This window comes from Heloderma suspectum, chromosome 5, assembly GCF_057233095.1.
Source record: "Heloderma suspectum isolate Gila_16-S chromosome 5, 16-S_ref, whole genome shotgun sequence".
In the NCBI taxonomy this organism is placed as follows: Eukaryota; Metazoa; Chordata; class Lepidosauria; order Squamata; family Helodermatidae; genus Heloderma; species Heloderma suspectum.
Window position 1 is genome coordinate 8,142,683 of NC_139462.1, and position 17,504 is coordinate 8,160,186.

The window sequence follows — 17,504 nt, forward strand, 5'->3', positions numbered from 1 at the left end:
GTATTTATATACTGTTAAGGTAAGGTGTCCCCAACCAGTCGTGTCCGACTCTAGGGTGCGGTGCTCATCCCCGTTTCTAAGCCGAAGAGCCAGCGCTGTCCGAAGACGTTTCCGTGGTCATGTGGCCGGCGTGACTGGTGCACGGAACGCTGTTACCTTTCCTGCCGAGGCGGTACCTATTTATCTACTTGCAATTTCTTGCTTTCGAACTGCTAGGTTGGCAGAAGCTGGGACTGAAGACGGGAGCTCACTCCGTCACGCAGCACTCGGGTCTCGAACTGTTGACCTGCTGACCTTCCAGTCTGCAGTTCAGCATCTTAACCACTAAGCCACAGCGGCCCCTCCTAATATACTGTTACCCAGCCTTAACTCCCCCCAAAATAGTTTCTAAAAACCATGTAATAAGAACACCTTTATAGAAAGACTAGAGATGTAAAATGTCTGGAAATAATGAAGCCACGGGGAAAAATATTTTTAATCGTCTCTGTAAGATTCCCAGCATAGTTCATTCTTTCCTTCCTTATTAAAATTATTGATCTAAAGTATATTTTACTGATAAACATTTATGCTCAGTTTCCCAACGTGTGAGTAACAGTCACCATTGTGCATTCTTGACCGCTTGGGTTTTATTCTATGGAGTCCTGTGTTTCTGATGCCGTAGCAGTCATTTAATGTAGTTCTAATCTAGTCAGATAATAATTACAAACGTACTAACTCAGTTTACTTTTAAAAGTTTTAAAATATAATGATAATTTTAAGAGCAAACTAAGTCATACATAAAATAACTTTAGGAACAGAAAGGCTTTATGTTTCTAAAGCAGCCCTCCTCAACCTGGCGCCTTCTGGATGTTTTGGACTACAGCGCCCTGCATTCCTGACCACTGGCCATGCTGCCTGAGGCTGGTGGGAGCTGAAGTCCAAAATATCTGGAGAGCACAATCTTGTGGAAGGCTGTCTTAACTGTGACTTAAGGCTGTGACTTCAGATCTGTAAAGAGCGCTAAAAGATGCTCTGACTTGGATTCCTGCACTGAGCAGGGGGTTGGACTCAGTGGTCTTATAGGCCCATTCCAACCCTCCTATTCTATGATTCTAAAAAATAAGTATTGCTTACTTTTCAATTTTTCCAAAATTTTAATTAAAAAAAAACACAGAAAAAACTCATTTTTTTCCATGGCCTCGAAATTTCCGGAAATTTGATATCTCTATTCAGAACCCCATCTGCCTCTCAGCCCCCTTCTACACCACTCGGTGTGTATTTAGGCATATAAAAAGAGAAGAATTTTTGCAGAGTACACAACCCTCCTCCAGCTTCTGTCGTCCTCTTTTATGGAGCTACTGAACAAACCAAAGCAGCCCATCCAGAACTATGAATTGTAACTGCCTTACAACAGCAGCTGCAGTTGCTGACAAGCACTTTCTTTGCAATGGGCATGAGGGATGTTAGGATTCCTTGAAGTGAGATGCAGAAATCATTACCTGGTCTTCTGAGCAGTTGCTGTTCCTCGACACACACTGGTCAGTGCACCAGTGGCACCGGTTTGTGTTGGCTGTACAGCTGTAGCAGTCTGTAATCTGATCACATTTTTCATGGTCGACGACTAGTCAAGAAAAATAAAAACCCTATATGACCAGACACAGGCATTTGCTGACAAAGTCACTCGCCACACATCAGACACAAGCCCTAGTTCCACTGAAGTTCAACCTGAACCTGGCCGATACCATGTCAGACTGCAGGTAGGGACTCCCACATGACTGGATGCTCCTCCACAGAAAAAGAATCTTCCACATAGGAAACCGTGGAAGGGGATAGGTCCATGTCCCAAAGGACTTACATTTGAAAACTCAACAAAGGGGAGACAACAGAGGGGGAGGGGAGGGGGCAAACATGGAGGAAATGCATTTACTGCAGTTAGATGTATTCGGCTTACCTACAGTTGGATGGAATCTCCAACCTTTTTGGATTGGTGCACACATTCGGAAAGTTGAGAAGTGTCACGGGCGCAATCACAACAAGACTGCAATGTGGGGGCTGCCCATTCACAATATGGCCACAATGGGGGGGGCAGGTAATGATAAAACACGAGACAGCAATGGAGAAAGGACAGAATCACCTGAGAGAACAGGAGACATTTGGACACCTGTGGCTGATGGAGCGAAGACCAGAGACCAGTGTCTCAGGATATAAGACAGAAGGTAGTGGCAGGACTAGCACAGCATGGAGACATCACGTCTCTGACATGCCAGTTTTCTATCTGGTGGAAATTTTTAAATGGCAGAGCATTGAGTCACGCGAGAGAAACACACACACTCCCGCACCTGGAACAGAAAGTAGGTTCACAGGTCAGCCCTGGATTCCACACTGCAAGGGCACAATCCACCAGAAAATTCCTGTGTGTAAGACAAAATGGGAACTGCTCATGGGAACAAAACAGCCTGGCAGTAGAAGGCAGCCAACTGTTCCAAATAAAGCTGACTAAAGGATAGAGCTAATAATGGACAAATCTAACAAGATGAAGCCCTTAGTGCCAAATGAGATCCCCTCTGATTTTTTCATTCAACATTTTGCTTAAGTAAATAGTCGATTATCAAGTCACTCCCCATATCATAGGGCTGCAAAACAGCCAATGCAACAACACTAACCAAGGACAGAAGTATACCATAGTAATTTAAGCCAACAGATTGGATTGAAATACCTACCTGGCCAGCAAGGGCATTCCTCAGTCATTCTTTGTTCTTGGTGCACTGCAACTATTTCCCAAGGGAGACACTGGGGAATGGAGCCATTCCACACACATCGGAGCCCAGGGCCTGCCCTTAAGCAGGAGGTTTCATTACTGTATGCTTCACAGCTTTCCGGAGTGTACTTCATGATGTCACTCAAGAGCAGGCTATTAAAGCCTCCAAATACATACATGGTGCTAGCAAAAGAAGGAAAGGAAAAGGAACAGAGGAATGGTTTGTAGCTTACTTCCTGGTATACAGCACAAGACACTTGTGATGGACTAAGCTGTGCCCTCCGAATAGGACCCATGGAAGTCTGGTCCGAAGATGCCTCTCAAACACTATGTCTGTTTCCAGTCCAAGCATTCCTGTCCCAACTGAAGTTGCCTCCTTGTTAAGAAACTTGTTTACACCAGGCCTGAACAACCTTATAGCCCACTGACCACCAGGGGCCTCAACAAGCCTGCTAGTTCCTCTGCCTGGCTGGGACTGCCCCTCCTCACAAAAAGCACACACAGACAGGCAGAGGACAGCACTTGTCAAGCACATGGCAGGCTCACACATGCTGCTGGATTGCATTTGGCTTGGTGGCTCACAAGTGGTGCAGGCTGGTTTTACAAGGTATATTTCCAGAGAATTCACTGCTTTCATATGGTAATCAACGTCTCTTTATTAAAAAAAAAAAGCATCTAAGTGATTACACTATAAAGAGCAAGGCAGGAGACTAACAGGAACTACACTCTTTATACCTTGTGAGGCCATGCATATAAGTGTATAAGTACATGGTCTGGTAAATGGCTTGGCACTGGGCACCCAGAGAATCTCAGGTATTCTTTTTAAAAGACACTTCTAGTCCTCATGGGTACAGAGAAATCTGAAAACACAACAGCTAGACTGCGATCTTAGAAACAGGAAGAGGACAAACTGCACTGCCAGAAGTGATGGTTTTGGCTTCAGCACTGTGAAAAGCTTTGCCCATCTTTTACCAATCCCACTATTATTCACTGAGAATTGCTTACAAAGGTAACCCATAAACTAGTTTATAATGTGCTTTCATTCCTCCAGTCTAGGCCAAATCCCATAAAGCTTTGAAATACTGATCCTTGGGTTTTCCAAACAGCTTAAATATATCTATACATCAGAATACATTATGCGAGAATACATAATACACATATATGCACATATATAGATACACACACAGACACACACACAGGTGTGTGTGTGTGTGTGTATAATTTCTATATGCATGGATACATAACTCACATAATGTATTCTGACTGCAGAATTCCTATTCCTTCAATGCAGACATATTATGGGGTGCAGTGTGCACAGAACCCTTAATAACTTAGCTGAGCATCACCTGCACTGAAAAGAAATCAGAGTTTTAAAAACAGTCTTTTTAACTGAATCTACAGAGTGCGAAAATGGCTTCTCTGGGTATTTTAAGACAAAAAATTGTGGCAGTACAGATTAAGTGACGGATGGTTGAAGTCAAATGCAGTGCAATAGATACAACAAAGAGTTCAAAAAGGAGCCAACAGTAACACACAGGAGCAATGAATGGCTTTTGCCCAAGAGAATATTTAGGATTGGGCTCTCAAAAAGGCGATAAAACCATGTTGTTATCATAGGAGGTACATTAGCTAGCGAATGGGGTGGAAAAGCTGAGTTGGAAATTGTTGTTCAAAGCAAGGATGGAGGCAAAACTCAATGAGCTAAGCTGTCATGTTTCAAAACCAGCAAAAGTACATTTTCACAATTATCTCATTGAGCTCATTATCATGGGAAGGTAAGGCAACCAGCACAACTGATAATAAAAAAAAAACAGACAGGGAGTAATTCAGGCCCACTTCAAAAGGCGGTGTGTTCCCTACACAGATATCACACTTCAGGATAAGAAAACAAGCATCAAAACTGCATGTAGGTTGCCACGTGCATACACTCTGCACATCTGCTAGGAAGCTGTGGAAAAGGGCACAGCAGCGAGTGTATTGGCACCATCACCACACATGACAATCTACACAGTTTAGATGTCCGTCCCCACCGCCCCCTATATGGAATAGCTACTGGTACAGGAAGTTTTACTTTAAGATTGTTTCATTATGACCCTTTTTGTGCTAACAGGAATCCTACTGGCGCCTGCATTCATATGAGCAACGTAACAATGCAGCACATGCTGCCCCCAGCTATCAGAGGTCTCCACAATTGCCTTGTGCCTTTTTTCCATCTAGTGTATTCAAACAGTAGCCATTAATAAAAAGGAAGTAACTAAAGCCCTCTGCAGTATGAACCACAGAGCTATGGCCCTGAGGGACGTGGACCATTTGCTTGAACAGCACAACAGAATTGTTCAACATCCCATCTCCAGAATCTACAACAGAGTTGCTCAAACTGTAGAGCAGACCTCTTATGCAGACGGCTGCCAGCTGCTTGCAGTGGCTGCCACTCCCTGAGTCCTGACCATGTTTTCTTGAGATATTTGCATGCAAGCAGGATAAAAAAATATAGGGATGAGGAACTGGGGCAGCAGTACCCACCATAAACATCAGAGAAAGAGGCTGCAGCAAAAGGAGGCTGAGATTCCAAGAACTGGCAGAGAACACTGGATGGCTCAAGGGCCTCAGCAGATCCACGTGGCCCGCCCGTTGAGGAAAACGTGCTTTTGAACAGGGAGAGCTATGATCCTAGGTCTGCTGCCCAAGTTTCTGAGCTCCATAACAAGAGCAGCCGCACCGATTGCTAGAGGCAGCTGCACATCCTATTTGCAGATGCCATCCAGTAGTGTGCGTGAGTGTACGCACATGAGCTATTAACTGAACTGTGGGACGGCCTGACACCTTAGGAGCGCTTTCTTGCCCCACAGACCTGCTACGCATGTTGGCTATTGGAACCCCAATCCCATATGTACAGTATCTTAAGGAAACTATGACAACCACAACTGGAGGCTCTGACGGCCATTGCAAGCAGCAGGGACAAGTACTGGGGGGTATTGACGATGCAAGCGGGAGTGCTACAGCCTCAGATGTCCTAATGTGACCACTTTTCCAGGAAAAGGAGTGTAGGACGAGACCCATGCTCCCCTTCTCCCACACCCACATTCCACAAAAACACAAGGTACTTTGCTGTCTTACTTGTTGCTCAGCACAGCGGAATGTCCAAATCTGCTGACATCATGGGGAAGATCAGGTTGAGGAAGCACAGACCAACAATCGCAAGCTAGAATTAAGCAAGCCTCATTTCAAATAAGTTCCTTCTGGCACGTTAATTGGTATTCTTGGTAGAACATCTTTTTACATTATTCCAAAAGCAATTTAAATTAAGACACAGGAACCACATTAGCTCTTCCAAAGAGCACAGAAGTAGTAAAGCATTTCAAAAGACACAACTAGTACATATTCTCCTAATGCCACAGATGTAAGATGAGGCTATACATAACTGTAATTATTTTGACCAGTCTCTTCACAAACTTGTATAATAGAACCAGTTTTGTTGGTCAGAATGGAAGTTCTGATGGTTTCAGAATGGAAGTTCTGAAAAAAAAAAAAGATTTTTTTGCTGAGAAAATCTGACCTCAGCAAAAAAATGTTTTAGGTCTGGATGGTTAAATCCAAAAATATTTGACATTTTTATCCAATTGTATAAACTACTTGCCACCCAAAGTTGATGTGATGGATAGGCACAGTTCTATTGCAGGTTATTAGACTGATGTTGCGATCAGCTTTAATTAGTAGAGCTTCTACTCACCATGGTTTTAGGGCAAGGAAAAAAGCACAGCAAATGCTCTATCTAATGCAGAATCCTTCTTGCTACCCCAACCCATCCCCTGTTGTCCTAATATTTAGACACTGTTTCACATTTGCTTTCCTGGATTCCCAGGTTATTCCCTCAACACTCACAAATACACTCCTAATAAGAAACTAAAATAAAGTACAGCCACCTCAACCAGAAGCAACAAGCACATTAGAAAGAGATCAATCTATAAACCTTGAGGTTTGGTAAATGTGATATCAAATGGGCTAACTTCTCCAAGGGCTTCCTGCCTAGAAAATCATGTCTTCCCTCTTCTAAAGCTTCACAATCTTTGGGGTCAAAGGCAATATTGTACAAATTTCCAGCCAGGTGATTTAAGTCCTCTACATAAATCAAATGGAATTAGGGGGTTAATAAAGGAATGCACAAAGGGGGGGGGGGAGGTTCAGACTGCTCCAGGATGTCAACTGAGTTTTTAATGCATGAAGAAATAGTATTCTGGAGCCTCTGAAAACCCATCTCAGGCTTCCAAACCATACACAAAAACTCAATTCAGAATTGTTGCAAAGCATGGTTTGGGCTAACCATAATTTAGAACCTGAACAGACTGAGCTTCCAAACATACAGGCAAACCATGGTCTAGAGCTCTTTCTCTGCTTTGGTTTTCCATCTTCTCCATGCTCAGCCTCATAAGATCACTGCTGTCTCCGAGGTGCAGCAACCTCTGGAGGCAGAATGACAGCTGTAACTATGGCTTGTCAGTTCAGACCTATACCAAGCTATAGGTAAATGTCCTTAACCAAGCGTTGCTGTGAGCTCTTAATTGAGCCAAAGCTGCAATTCCTTTAAATATTTTTGAAAGAATGCAATGAGGGGGGAGGGGAAGTTGCTATCATTCAGGATGAGGCTTGGTTGGATCAAGGGGTGAATCCCTGGTATTCAGGAATGGACCTCTACCCTGTGGACAGCTTTAATTTCCAGCAGAGATTATATGTATTTTTGAAGTAATTCTTTACATTCAGTGTGATAGCTGAACTGCTCCATGGCTATATATAGTGTTCCAGTTTTTAAAGGCAGATCTAAGGGAAAGTGAGCCAGGGCTTTCAATGACATTTCTTTTCATCCAGCAAGCTGAGAGCTCTAAGGCCAAGGAACATATTTTTCTAGATTAGGAGGAGCAGTTGGAACACGTCGCCTCTATGCTCCTTTCTCCCTATTTTGCTGGGAATCAAGTAGAGGAAGGAAAAGCTAATGGATTTGAAATTGCAAAGAATTATATCCTTCCTGACCTTTGAATTAAACCAACCTTTTATTTACATCTCAGAGATCCACAAGAATATGTAACTGTACGCATGCAATTGTTTGCATTCTCAACACGTGCCCCCATCCACAGGGAAATGATTGCCAGTATTTTAATAAATGATTGCCAGTATTTTAATAAACCCTAGTACCTGCTGCCCCCACCCCAGATGTGTTGGACTACAATTCCCATAATCACCAGCCAGCATTCCCAATGGCCACGGTGGCTGGGGATGATGTAAGTTGTAGTCTGACATCTGCGGGAACACCAAGTTAGGGAAGGCTACACAAGCAGAAAAGGGCTATGCAACCAGCAACAGCATTATTGGGCTTTTGATGGCTTTAAAGAGATACTTACATGTTTAAAAACACATGCTAGGCTAGGAAGATGGGCACTGAACGCTTCCACAGAAAAGGATTAACAATGATTGCTGGGTTACAGCTTGTGGGGAAAATGAATCATTCAAGAAGTCCAGGAATTACAGTCAGGTTTTCATAAAAACCCAGATAGGATATTAAGAGATGATCTGGATTTTATTCTTCTGTGTATAAACTGATCCTCATCCTGTGTTAAGAAAAACAGTGCTATGGATTTGTTGAATGCTGCCCTCTTCTGGTTACCCAAAGTTTAACTACCTCATCAAATCGGGTCCCTGCCACATAGGAATTTTAGCACCAAACATATTCCCCGACAATGGGAACTCCATTCCTTTGTGAGAAGCATCAGTCTTGCTATCCACACAACTGCTTCTGCTCTCATGGGCTGTACAGACAAAGAGCCCAGCGCAGGCTCCATCAGAAGCGGTCGCATGTGCTGGAATGTCTGTTCTCACAGCAGCACAAGAAAGCCCTGGCTCTCCTGCAGCTTAGGTACACCACAGAATGGGGACCGGCAATATCCTTACAAGTATGCCGTTAGTGGTCATATAACTTTCCCCAGAAAGCAAGGTCTGGAGCAAGCAGACATGACATGGCGGCAAGGACCGTATGGCAAATCTGAGCTTCACGTGCAGCTGATCATAGAAGTGCTGCCTTCTAGCTTTCCAGGTAAAATGAGACAATGCAACCCAGGCCTGGCTGCTACCATTTCAGGCTACCATGCCTTTTGCGCTGAAGGCTCACAGGCACTTCAAGGCAGAAGGGACAGAGCCATGTGCAGAATCTGACACGGCAACAACACAGCAAGCTCCGCCGCCTGAAGTACAGGGCATAAATACCTAGAGAAAATACGTTCATTACTTTTTTTGCTTTGACTGGGAAGACAAGTGGCGTACAATGCAGATAAGCTGTCCCCACTGCTTTGGGTGAGCAGAAAAGGCGGAAGGAAGGAGCAATAACCCTTTAGCTTTAACTGCAATTCTTAATTGCATTCTTCAATTGAGAAAGATTTTGGTGGTTAGCTGTGTCCTGAAGGGGAAAAAACCCTACTATAGTGCATGTTTACAGATCACCTTTCATGAGGACCTGGAATTTGTTGTTGTTGGTTCAGTTCAGTATCTAAATGAAACTTACCCGGATCATATGCCATAAAGTCTGAAGAAAAGCATTTGGCGCCATGGCTCATAGATGTGTCGTTGTGTGTGTTTCCTCCAAAAACGAGCATGGTCCCGCTGACGATTACAGCAGAGTGCAAGTATCGGGAAAGCTTGCTGTTTTTAAGAATTTTCCTGTAGAAATAAGAAGAAATGAGATTTCAAAGAGCCCCTTCGCCACAACAAGGCAGTGATCCAAGAAGGGGATTTCAAAGAACACCACTGCCTAACTCCAAATCAAAGAAGGTCAACTGTGCCTGAAAGAACCAAGGCTTTTGGCAAGGCAAGTCAAAGGATCAGAGTACAACAATAATTCAGGGGTAATGGAGAACAGCAGTATGGAGGCCCCTGAGTCAAGTGCAGTTTGCATACACCCACCACCTGGCCAAGTACTTGCCAAAGCCCTTGCCTATAAAGGCCTTTTAGCAAGAGGGACACTCCAAGGAGGAAAAGGAAAAAGCTGCCGCAGGTTCACCTGCTGGGCATATACTTCCTTCTAAGCTGTCTTCTCATACAGGAAAGATAATGTGCTGGCCCAAATCTTTTGGCATTAAGCAGGGAAGGGAAGAGAGGGACTTGCCCTGTACTGCTGGCCTTCTGGCCAAGTCTACTTGCTGGAATATCCAAGCACAGAATTTGCACACAGTCCTCAATACAGATTAGCCTGAGGACCGAATTAGACATAATGGTGGCAGACTCATTTGTCAAAATCAAGTAGTTACTGAACCCCTGTAAAGCGGGTTTAAAATGCATTCAAGAAAGTGAGGCTGAGGAATCTTCCCACCTGAAATTACATGTCTCCACCCAGCTTCTTTTCTCCTAGTTGGAAGGAAGCAGGGCCAGGCTTCAGGACCCCCCTCCTTGCCCTGAATGACCTTTAAAACATCCACCCATCCCCCTACAACCACTTTAGAGGGATTAATGCCTAACTGGGTCCTAAGATACCATTTTACTTTTTTATGAGATAAACTTCTGCCCAAATAAAAATATACATATTTAAACTTGGCATTACAGATGTCCTGCATACTTCAAATGAAACATAGCTGTTCTCCTCTTTCAGACAGTCTGCTTCTTAAACAAAGCGCAGAATCCAACGGGGGGCTTACACCCCCACCAATTTCTTTCTGCCTCACCAATTCCATTTTGTAAGCGGTAGGTCCCACCAATTCCATTGCACAAGTGAGGCCCTCCGTTTACACAAGGGAGGTTTGGGCTTCCCTGATGTGAGCTCTGCCAACCTGCCTCCTTCCAGAAACAAGCGTCTCTGCTCGTTTCAGGTTGCCCCGGAAGTGCTAAATCGACATTGCACAAGTAGCAGGGGCCGCTGGCACCAGAATTGGCGGGGCATAAAAGAGTTGGTGGGGGCGTAAGCGCCCTGTTGGATTCTTCCCAAAGACTGCCATAAAATATGCATCTGCTGTTTCCCTCCCTTCACCTCAAAACAAATACCTTAATTAACCCTTTTCTGCCAATTGTGTAAGCTGGTTCTCCATTTATATACTACAGTAGGGATGGAAAAATCAGTCTATTTCTGCTCCATATCAGTTTCTCATGTATTCGTTCAGAAGTTTGCATTGTCCTGGTCCCACATCAATATTTTTCTGTGCATTTTGAACCAAGATAAGCATTTTTGTACACATTTTTACCCATTTCGCTATATATTTTTATCTATGATAACACAAAATTTGGAGAAGTGAAAAAATGGAAGGATAATCATGTCCTGATCAACGTGTTAGCCTGGGAAGAGCAAATCAAGTCAGTTTGCTTAAAAATCTTAGAAGAGCATCCCGATACCATATCCATCAAAGCATGGCCAATACATTCATCATTGTTTCCACATCCTCACACAAGCATCCTATCAAGACTGCTCAAGGATCAAAATGTACACAGCTATTTCATGTATTACAGCAACATTTCCCCAATGTTTTAATGTTTAAATCATTTCACAGCAGATCCCAACACCAACCAGTGTGCCAAAATTCCTTAGCTGGCTGCTGTACACTCCAAAGTGAAACTAGATACCTACCACATGGACTTATTAATTTCATACTTGTATAAATCATCTGTTAGCCTGTACTTGTTGGCACTGAATGCCTTGTAACCTCCATGGGTGTAGATGGACTTGGTGTCTGGATCATATACACTGCTGTGGCCATACCCTCCTTGTACCAAGGCTCCAGTTGTTTGTAAAATACTCCATGTATTTGTTGCTGAGAGAGAATGAGAGGCAGATATAAACAAGCTATATGTTATCTACAGGTGTTGTATGTTTAGCACAATCACTACTAACAGCAGGGATTGTCCTCCTTCTAGATCTCCTTCCTATTGCCAAATAAGAATGCCACTGTGTTTCACAGCCCCTCTCAATAGTTGTTAACTAGCAGGCTCACCCATTGGCAAGAGAAAGGTAATACAGTGCTTTAATTTGTACCTGTAATCAGGATTTTTGATGTGTACATAGATTGAAATGATTACCTAACCCCAAAGCAAGAGGTTCTTGGGTCCAAAGATTGTAAAATTAAAGCAGTAGACCACTACCATTATTGAAAATTTACAGAAATGACATAGAGCCTACTCCGAGGATTTACAATCTACATCAGATCAACAAGACTGAAGTGGAGGGGCAGGAAAGAGAACTGGAGAAGGCAGATGAATGCTAGGGATCTGATAAGGAAGAGGCAAGTGACAATGGAAATGCAAACCAGGTGAGGCCATGACAATTATAAAAACCATGGGGGAGGGGGGCCTGAGGGCGACCAAAGAAATTGTGCAAAGAGACGAAGTAGGGCACCCGGTCCTCTGGGGAGGAGGTGAAAAGAGACAAGCTGAGAAATGGGAGTAACCAAGCAAATGCAGTATGATGGAAGCCCAAGGCAAAGATCGAGACTGGGGTAATGGTATATAATTGGCATTATCAAAAGGTGGCAAAGTGGTCAAGAAGGACTTTTGGGGAGGAAAAGGGACAGGCTGAAGGAAGAAGGGAATTTATAAAGTAAATAAACATTAGCTCCTGTTTGTATGACATTCTTCTTCAGCTCTTTACAAATGACAGATTAAGAGTCAGTGTTAAGGCAATACCTACCCAGATTGTATTCCTGCACACTGCTGATGTATCCGTAAAGAGGGCAGTGCCCAAAGATGACTAGCATCACCACGTTACCATTATCCAGTGTGACAATGTGTGCCGAGTGCCCAACAACAGCATACTGCTCCTTGGCCTTTGGGATCACGTGAGCCCATGACTGGTTTGCAATATGGAACACCCACAGCTCACTGGTTACATTCCCAGATTCATCTATCTTCCCTCCATACATGTAGATTTTATTCTAGAAAAAAATAAAAGGAAGAACTGTTTTTACATGAAAATGCATCGAGTTTAAACATGTCCAGCTCAGAAGCACTGAAGTGTCCTAGCAAATGCAGAAGGTACACCTCACGCACACTGTACACTGAAGGTTGATGGTTAGTGATGCAGTGATTTCTGACATTTACTAGCACATGTCAAGAACCACCAACCGCCTAATAAATCTCACCCAGTTTCAACCTCACTTCCATCATTTACCGTTAAATATTAGCATTTAACAGGACAGGCTAAGAAAAAGCCCATCCCCACAGCCATCAGGACCAGTAGCCACTGATAGCCTTATCCTCTATGAATTTGCCTAACTCCCTTTTAAAGCCATACAAATTGGTGTCCCATCACTACATCTTGTGGTAAAAGCAGCTGCCCCAATCAACATGGAATACTTAATGTTGCCCTGCATTGCTGCTGGTTGTATTCTGGTTGTATTGCTTACTGTGGTTTTACTGTTTTATATATTTTGTATTGTTTTATTGTGTGCTCTTTGGTTTTAATTTTTGTGAACCGCCCAGAGAGCTCCAGCTATTGGGCGGTATAGAAATGAAAGAGAGAGAGAGAGAGAGAGAGAGAGAGAGAGAGAGCTCCTATTGGGACACGGGTGTACCCAAGGCAGGCCCAGGTTTCAAACAAGACTGGAAGCATAACCTCAAGAGCTCTAACAAAAGCCACTTACTTCATGTAAGGCCAAAGAATGCCCGTATCTGATCACGACTGCATTCACACTGCTGTTCAGGGGCAGCCATTCTCTGGAATTAAGGTCATACCTACATAATAAAAAGGGCAAAATACACTGGTGTGTCCTTTCGCACTCAAATACAAAGCTGCTATTTATACTCCCCACAATCTATATACAGGAGAAGAATAGGACAAACCAAGTAAAAATGCTGAAAGGGGTATTTATGGATGAGCGTAACACACAAATAAAATCAGAACTGACTTGGGCCTAACTGTTCTGCTGATAATATAAAGTGCTGTAATTTTTCTTTCTTTTGTTTTTTGTTTATCTTTTTGATATGGAAAAAAGTATAGCCTTAAAATAAGATCAGATAAATTCAAACAACCCATGGAAGAAACAGTGGAAGGAAGAAGACTGTTTTAGTTCATTTTGTATAGAATTATTTTTAAATGCTGTCCTTGGACATCACTCATAAGAACATAGGAAGAGCCACGCAGGATGAGACTAACGGTCCATCCAGTCCAGGATTCTGTTCACACAGTGGCCAACCAGCTACTCACAGGAAACCCACAAGCAGGACGTGAGTGAAACAGCATCGTCCCACCTTATTCAACACTGCAGATGAGTAAGAAAATTTTAGTCTTTTTGCCCTGAAGTTCAGGGGCTGTAAGCCAGCTACGTATACAGTCATGTGAACTGCCACTTCTGGGTAGTCATAGAATCACAGAATAGTAGGGTTGGAAGAGGCCTATAAGACCACCGAGTCAAACCCCCTGCTCAGTGCAGGAATCCAAGTCAGAGCATCCCTGACAGATGGCTGTCCAGCCTCATCTTGAAGGCCTCCAGTGTGGGAGAGCCCACTACCTCCCTAGGTCATTGGTTCCATTGTCATATTGCTCTAACAGTCAGGAAGTTTCTCCTGATGTTCAGCCGGATTCTGGCTTCCTGGAACTTGAGCCCATTATTCCGTGTCCTGCATTCTGGGATGATCAAGAGATCCTGGCCTTCCTCTCTGGGACAACCTTTCAACTACTTGAACAGCGCTATCCTATCTCCCCTCAGTCTTCTCTTCTCAAGGCTAAACATGCCCAGCTCCTTCAGTCTCTCCTCAAAGGGCTTTATTTCCAGTCCCCTGATCATCTTCGTTGCCCTCCTCTGAACCCTCTCCAGCTTGTCTGCATCCTTCTTAAAGTGTGGTGCCCAGAACTAGACACAGTAACCAGATGAGGCCTAACCAGTACCGAGTAGAGGGGAATTAGTACTTCACGTGATTTGGAAGCTACACTTCTATGAATGCAGCCCAAAATAGCATTTGCCTTTTTTGCAGCCACATAACATTGTTGGCTCATATTCAGCTTGTGAGCTACAACAATTCCAAGATCCTTCTCGCTTGCAGTGTTGTTGTGCCAAGTCTCCCCCTTCTTGTAACTGTGCATTTGGTTTCTTTTTCCTAGGTGCAGAACTTGGCATTTATCTCTATTAAATTTCATTCTGTTGTCTTTACTGAAGACAGCTGTGTCAGTTTAATAAAATCCTATATGACCACTAAACAAAAACAGTGAAAGACTCATATTTATTATTGCTTATTTTTAAAAAATTATACTTTGCTTTTCCCCTCAAAAATGATTCCTGGTTGAAATTCCCAGAGGGCAATGGCTGCCCCATGTTCTACAAGTTTCTGGTCACAAGTTCACAATAGCATAACCATCCCAGTATTGTTGATGCACCATGGTTATCAAACATCCAAAAGAAAGGCAATTATGGGGGATAGACAACAGGCTGGACCGTTTTAGGAACCCCTGACCCCACAACTGGAATGCAGTCACACAAAGATAATTTGAAATGGAGGGCACTGAAGTGACGCTTCTCCTCAGACCCTGACTAACCCAAGCAAAAATAACACAGAGAAGAGGCAAGGAAACTGCAGGGAGGAAGCAAGAGAGCTAAGTGTTGGACATGCCTGGCTTGAGATCCTGCAAAAGCCTGGCACAGCACCCTTGGATCTTAGCTTGGCCACAGGAAGGATAAGCCAATGAGCTTAAAGCCAAAAACCCATAACAGTTCTATAGCTTACTCCTGCAGGGATCCCCAACATGCTACAGTCCATAGGCCCAGTACCGTGGCAATGCCCTCACAGTGCAAAGGTCCCTCGAATATCTCAGAAGGTTAACTGAGCTCCCAATGCTGTTGAGCAGTACAACAGTAATGTGTGTTGCCCAAATGCAGCAGTGGGTGCTTCACATGGTGTGAAGCTCTATCTGGGTATACAAGGCAGCAAGGTAGTGCAAGCAGAGAGGAAAAACTGTGGCTGTGGAAGTGTCAATTCAGCCCTAGAGGAAGGTATATGCTTAGGAGTGGATCACAGGGAACATGCAGCATGCTGGGCAAACCTCAGGAGGATCACTGAGAAACACAAGAGAGCACCTGTGTGTGTCGAATCCTGTGAATAACTCACCTCTCAGAGGGCATCAACTCTAGGGCAGCTATACTCAAGGTTGGGTTAAAGAAAGGATCAATCACTTGGTTCCTGGAGCTAAAAGCCATGCTCCTGAGAGACATACAGATCGAGGTCCCCAGAACAAGAGAGACCATGAGGTGTACCTGAAGGTGCTTTAACCTGCTGAGCTATCTGGAGGAGAGCAAGGACACTTCAAGATTGGATCGTATTTCCCACCAAGGCTTTAGAATAGCCAGTTTAGGTTACCCTCATGGGTTGCTTGACTAACTTGGTTACTTGAGTGTCAGGAAGGCATTTGCACAAATCCAGAGGTCCCATTGCTTGCATATTCACATGAGGTCAACTCCTCTTTATTTAGTTACAGTGGAGGACACGTCATAAACTTCAACTATGTCATTTGCTAGTAGCTCATACAATACCATCAGTCATTGCCTATGCAGCCTTCCCAGAACAATAAAATATATTAGAAAAAGCACTGTGGTGATTGCAAAACACATACAACGTGACTGAGCTTCTCAATAACACTTGAGTGGCCTCTTGGTTTAAACACTTGGCCTTCTGGTGGACTCTGTATATGCTCCTTGGTCCTAGGGAAGCACAAGAGTCCCGTGGGGAGTGACTATGCCATGAAGAAGAATAACTGCAGCTCCTGGAACAACAGTTGCCCCACTGAGAGAAGCGATCCCTCCGTTTGGGAGAGGTCTGATGGCTAATTTTGTCTTCAGACGACGACCTAGATCTCTCCTGACTCTAGGAAAGAAGCCTGTCCAGGTATCAACATTTGGAATGTGCAACGAAGTTTCTCCAAGATCAGCTGCAGGAAGACCATTGCCTAGGAAGCAGCAACAGATGAGTGGAAGCTACCACCAGCGATGGGTGGCCCCAGCAAATTGGTCTGTCACTGTTCGCCCTTTAGGTTCTGCCCTCACCAACGAGGAAGACAATGTAGCCGTGGAGTTTCACTCCTAACGGGTCAAGTTGAGGAGCTATCCCAGCCTTGGGGAAACTGCCTCCCACAGTGAACTCCAGAACTGTTGGTGCCAAGATGACCACAGCCACACCCAATGTCGAGTGCAGGTCCAGGAGGGCCAAAATCACACTTGATGCTAAGAGCACATCATAAGAAAGATCTTTGACAGTGTTTATTTAATTATTTCTGGACTGCCTTTTAGGGAAGCCCTTACAAAGGTGGCATCAAGAAGGCCAGAGGGGGAGAAGAACAGCGCTTCACAGGCGTCTGTAGTAAAATGCTTGCTGTTTCACACCGAAACCTAAGACACCCTCTAAATCTGAGAAATGTCAACCAGGAGCACAGTTGTATGAAACTGGCCCATACACCCTATCAGCCCCCACCACCCCACCATATACTACAATTTTCATTTACATCTTGTGACGTTTTATGTTTCATTTTACTCACGCCAAAACCATTTCGGAATCCGTGTGATTGAACATGTAGCCGCCAACCACCCACATGACATCATCTTGGACTACGGCTTTATGAGAGGCTCTAGAAAGTTTGGGAATGTAGAATTCTTCACGAATCCAAAATGAGCGGTTTGCTGGAACAGGAATTGAGCAGTCTGTACCTAGGAAAGGCAAAATGTGTTAACCTGTAAGGTGCAATCAAATATCTATGATAGAGTACTGTAGGTACACTTGCCAGCTCACAAGAGATAAAATCTATGGACATCTATAGGTGATAAAA

The 17,504-nt window shown here is 43.9% G+C and overlaps 1 protein-coding gene across 2 annotated transcripts in view; it reads right to left on the reverse strand.

Annotated features, from left to right (window-relative positions):
* The window catches only part of ATRN (attractin), a 207,288-nt gene that overhangs the window by 106,111 nt on the left and 83,673 nt on the right, over nt 1–17,504 (reverse strand). For both annotated transcript variants that reach the window (XR_014791942.1, XM_084855303.1), the window contains exons 6-13: nt 17,217–17,385; nt 13,339–13,429; nt 12,387–12,630; nt 11,331–11,514; nt 9,285–9,439; nt 5,855–5,939; nt 2,700–2,920; nt 1,479–1,600 (exon numbers count right to left, since the gene is read on the reverse strand). Coding sequence is in view for 1 of the 2 variants with exons in the window: in XM_084855303.1 (XP_084711429.1) it covers nt 1,479–1,600; nt 2,700–2,920; nt 5,855–5,939; nt 9,285–9,439; nt 11,331–11,514; nt 12,387–12,630; nt 13,339–13,429; nt 17,217–17,385 (1,271 nt within the window). In the remaining variant the exon portion in view is untranslated. The remainder of the gene's footprint in view (nt 1–1,478; nt 1,601–2,699; nt 2,921–5,854; nt 5,940–9,284; nt 9,440–11,330; nt 11,515–12,386; nt 12,631–13,338; nt 13,430–17,216; nt 17,386–17,504) is intronic.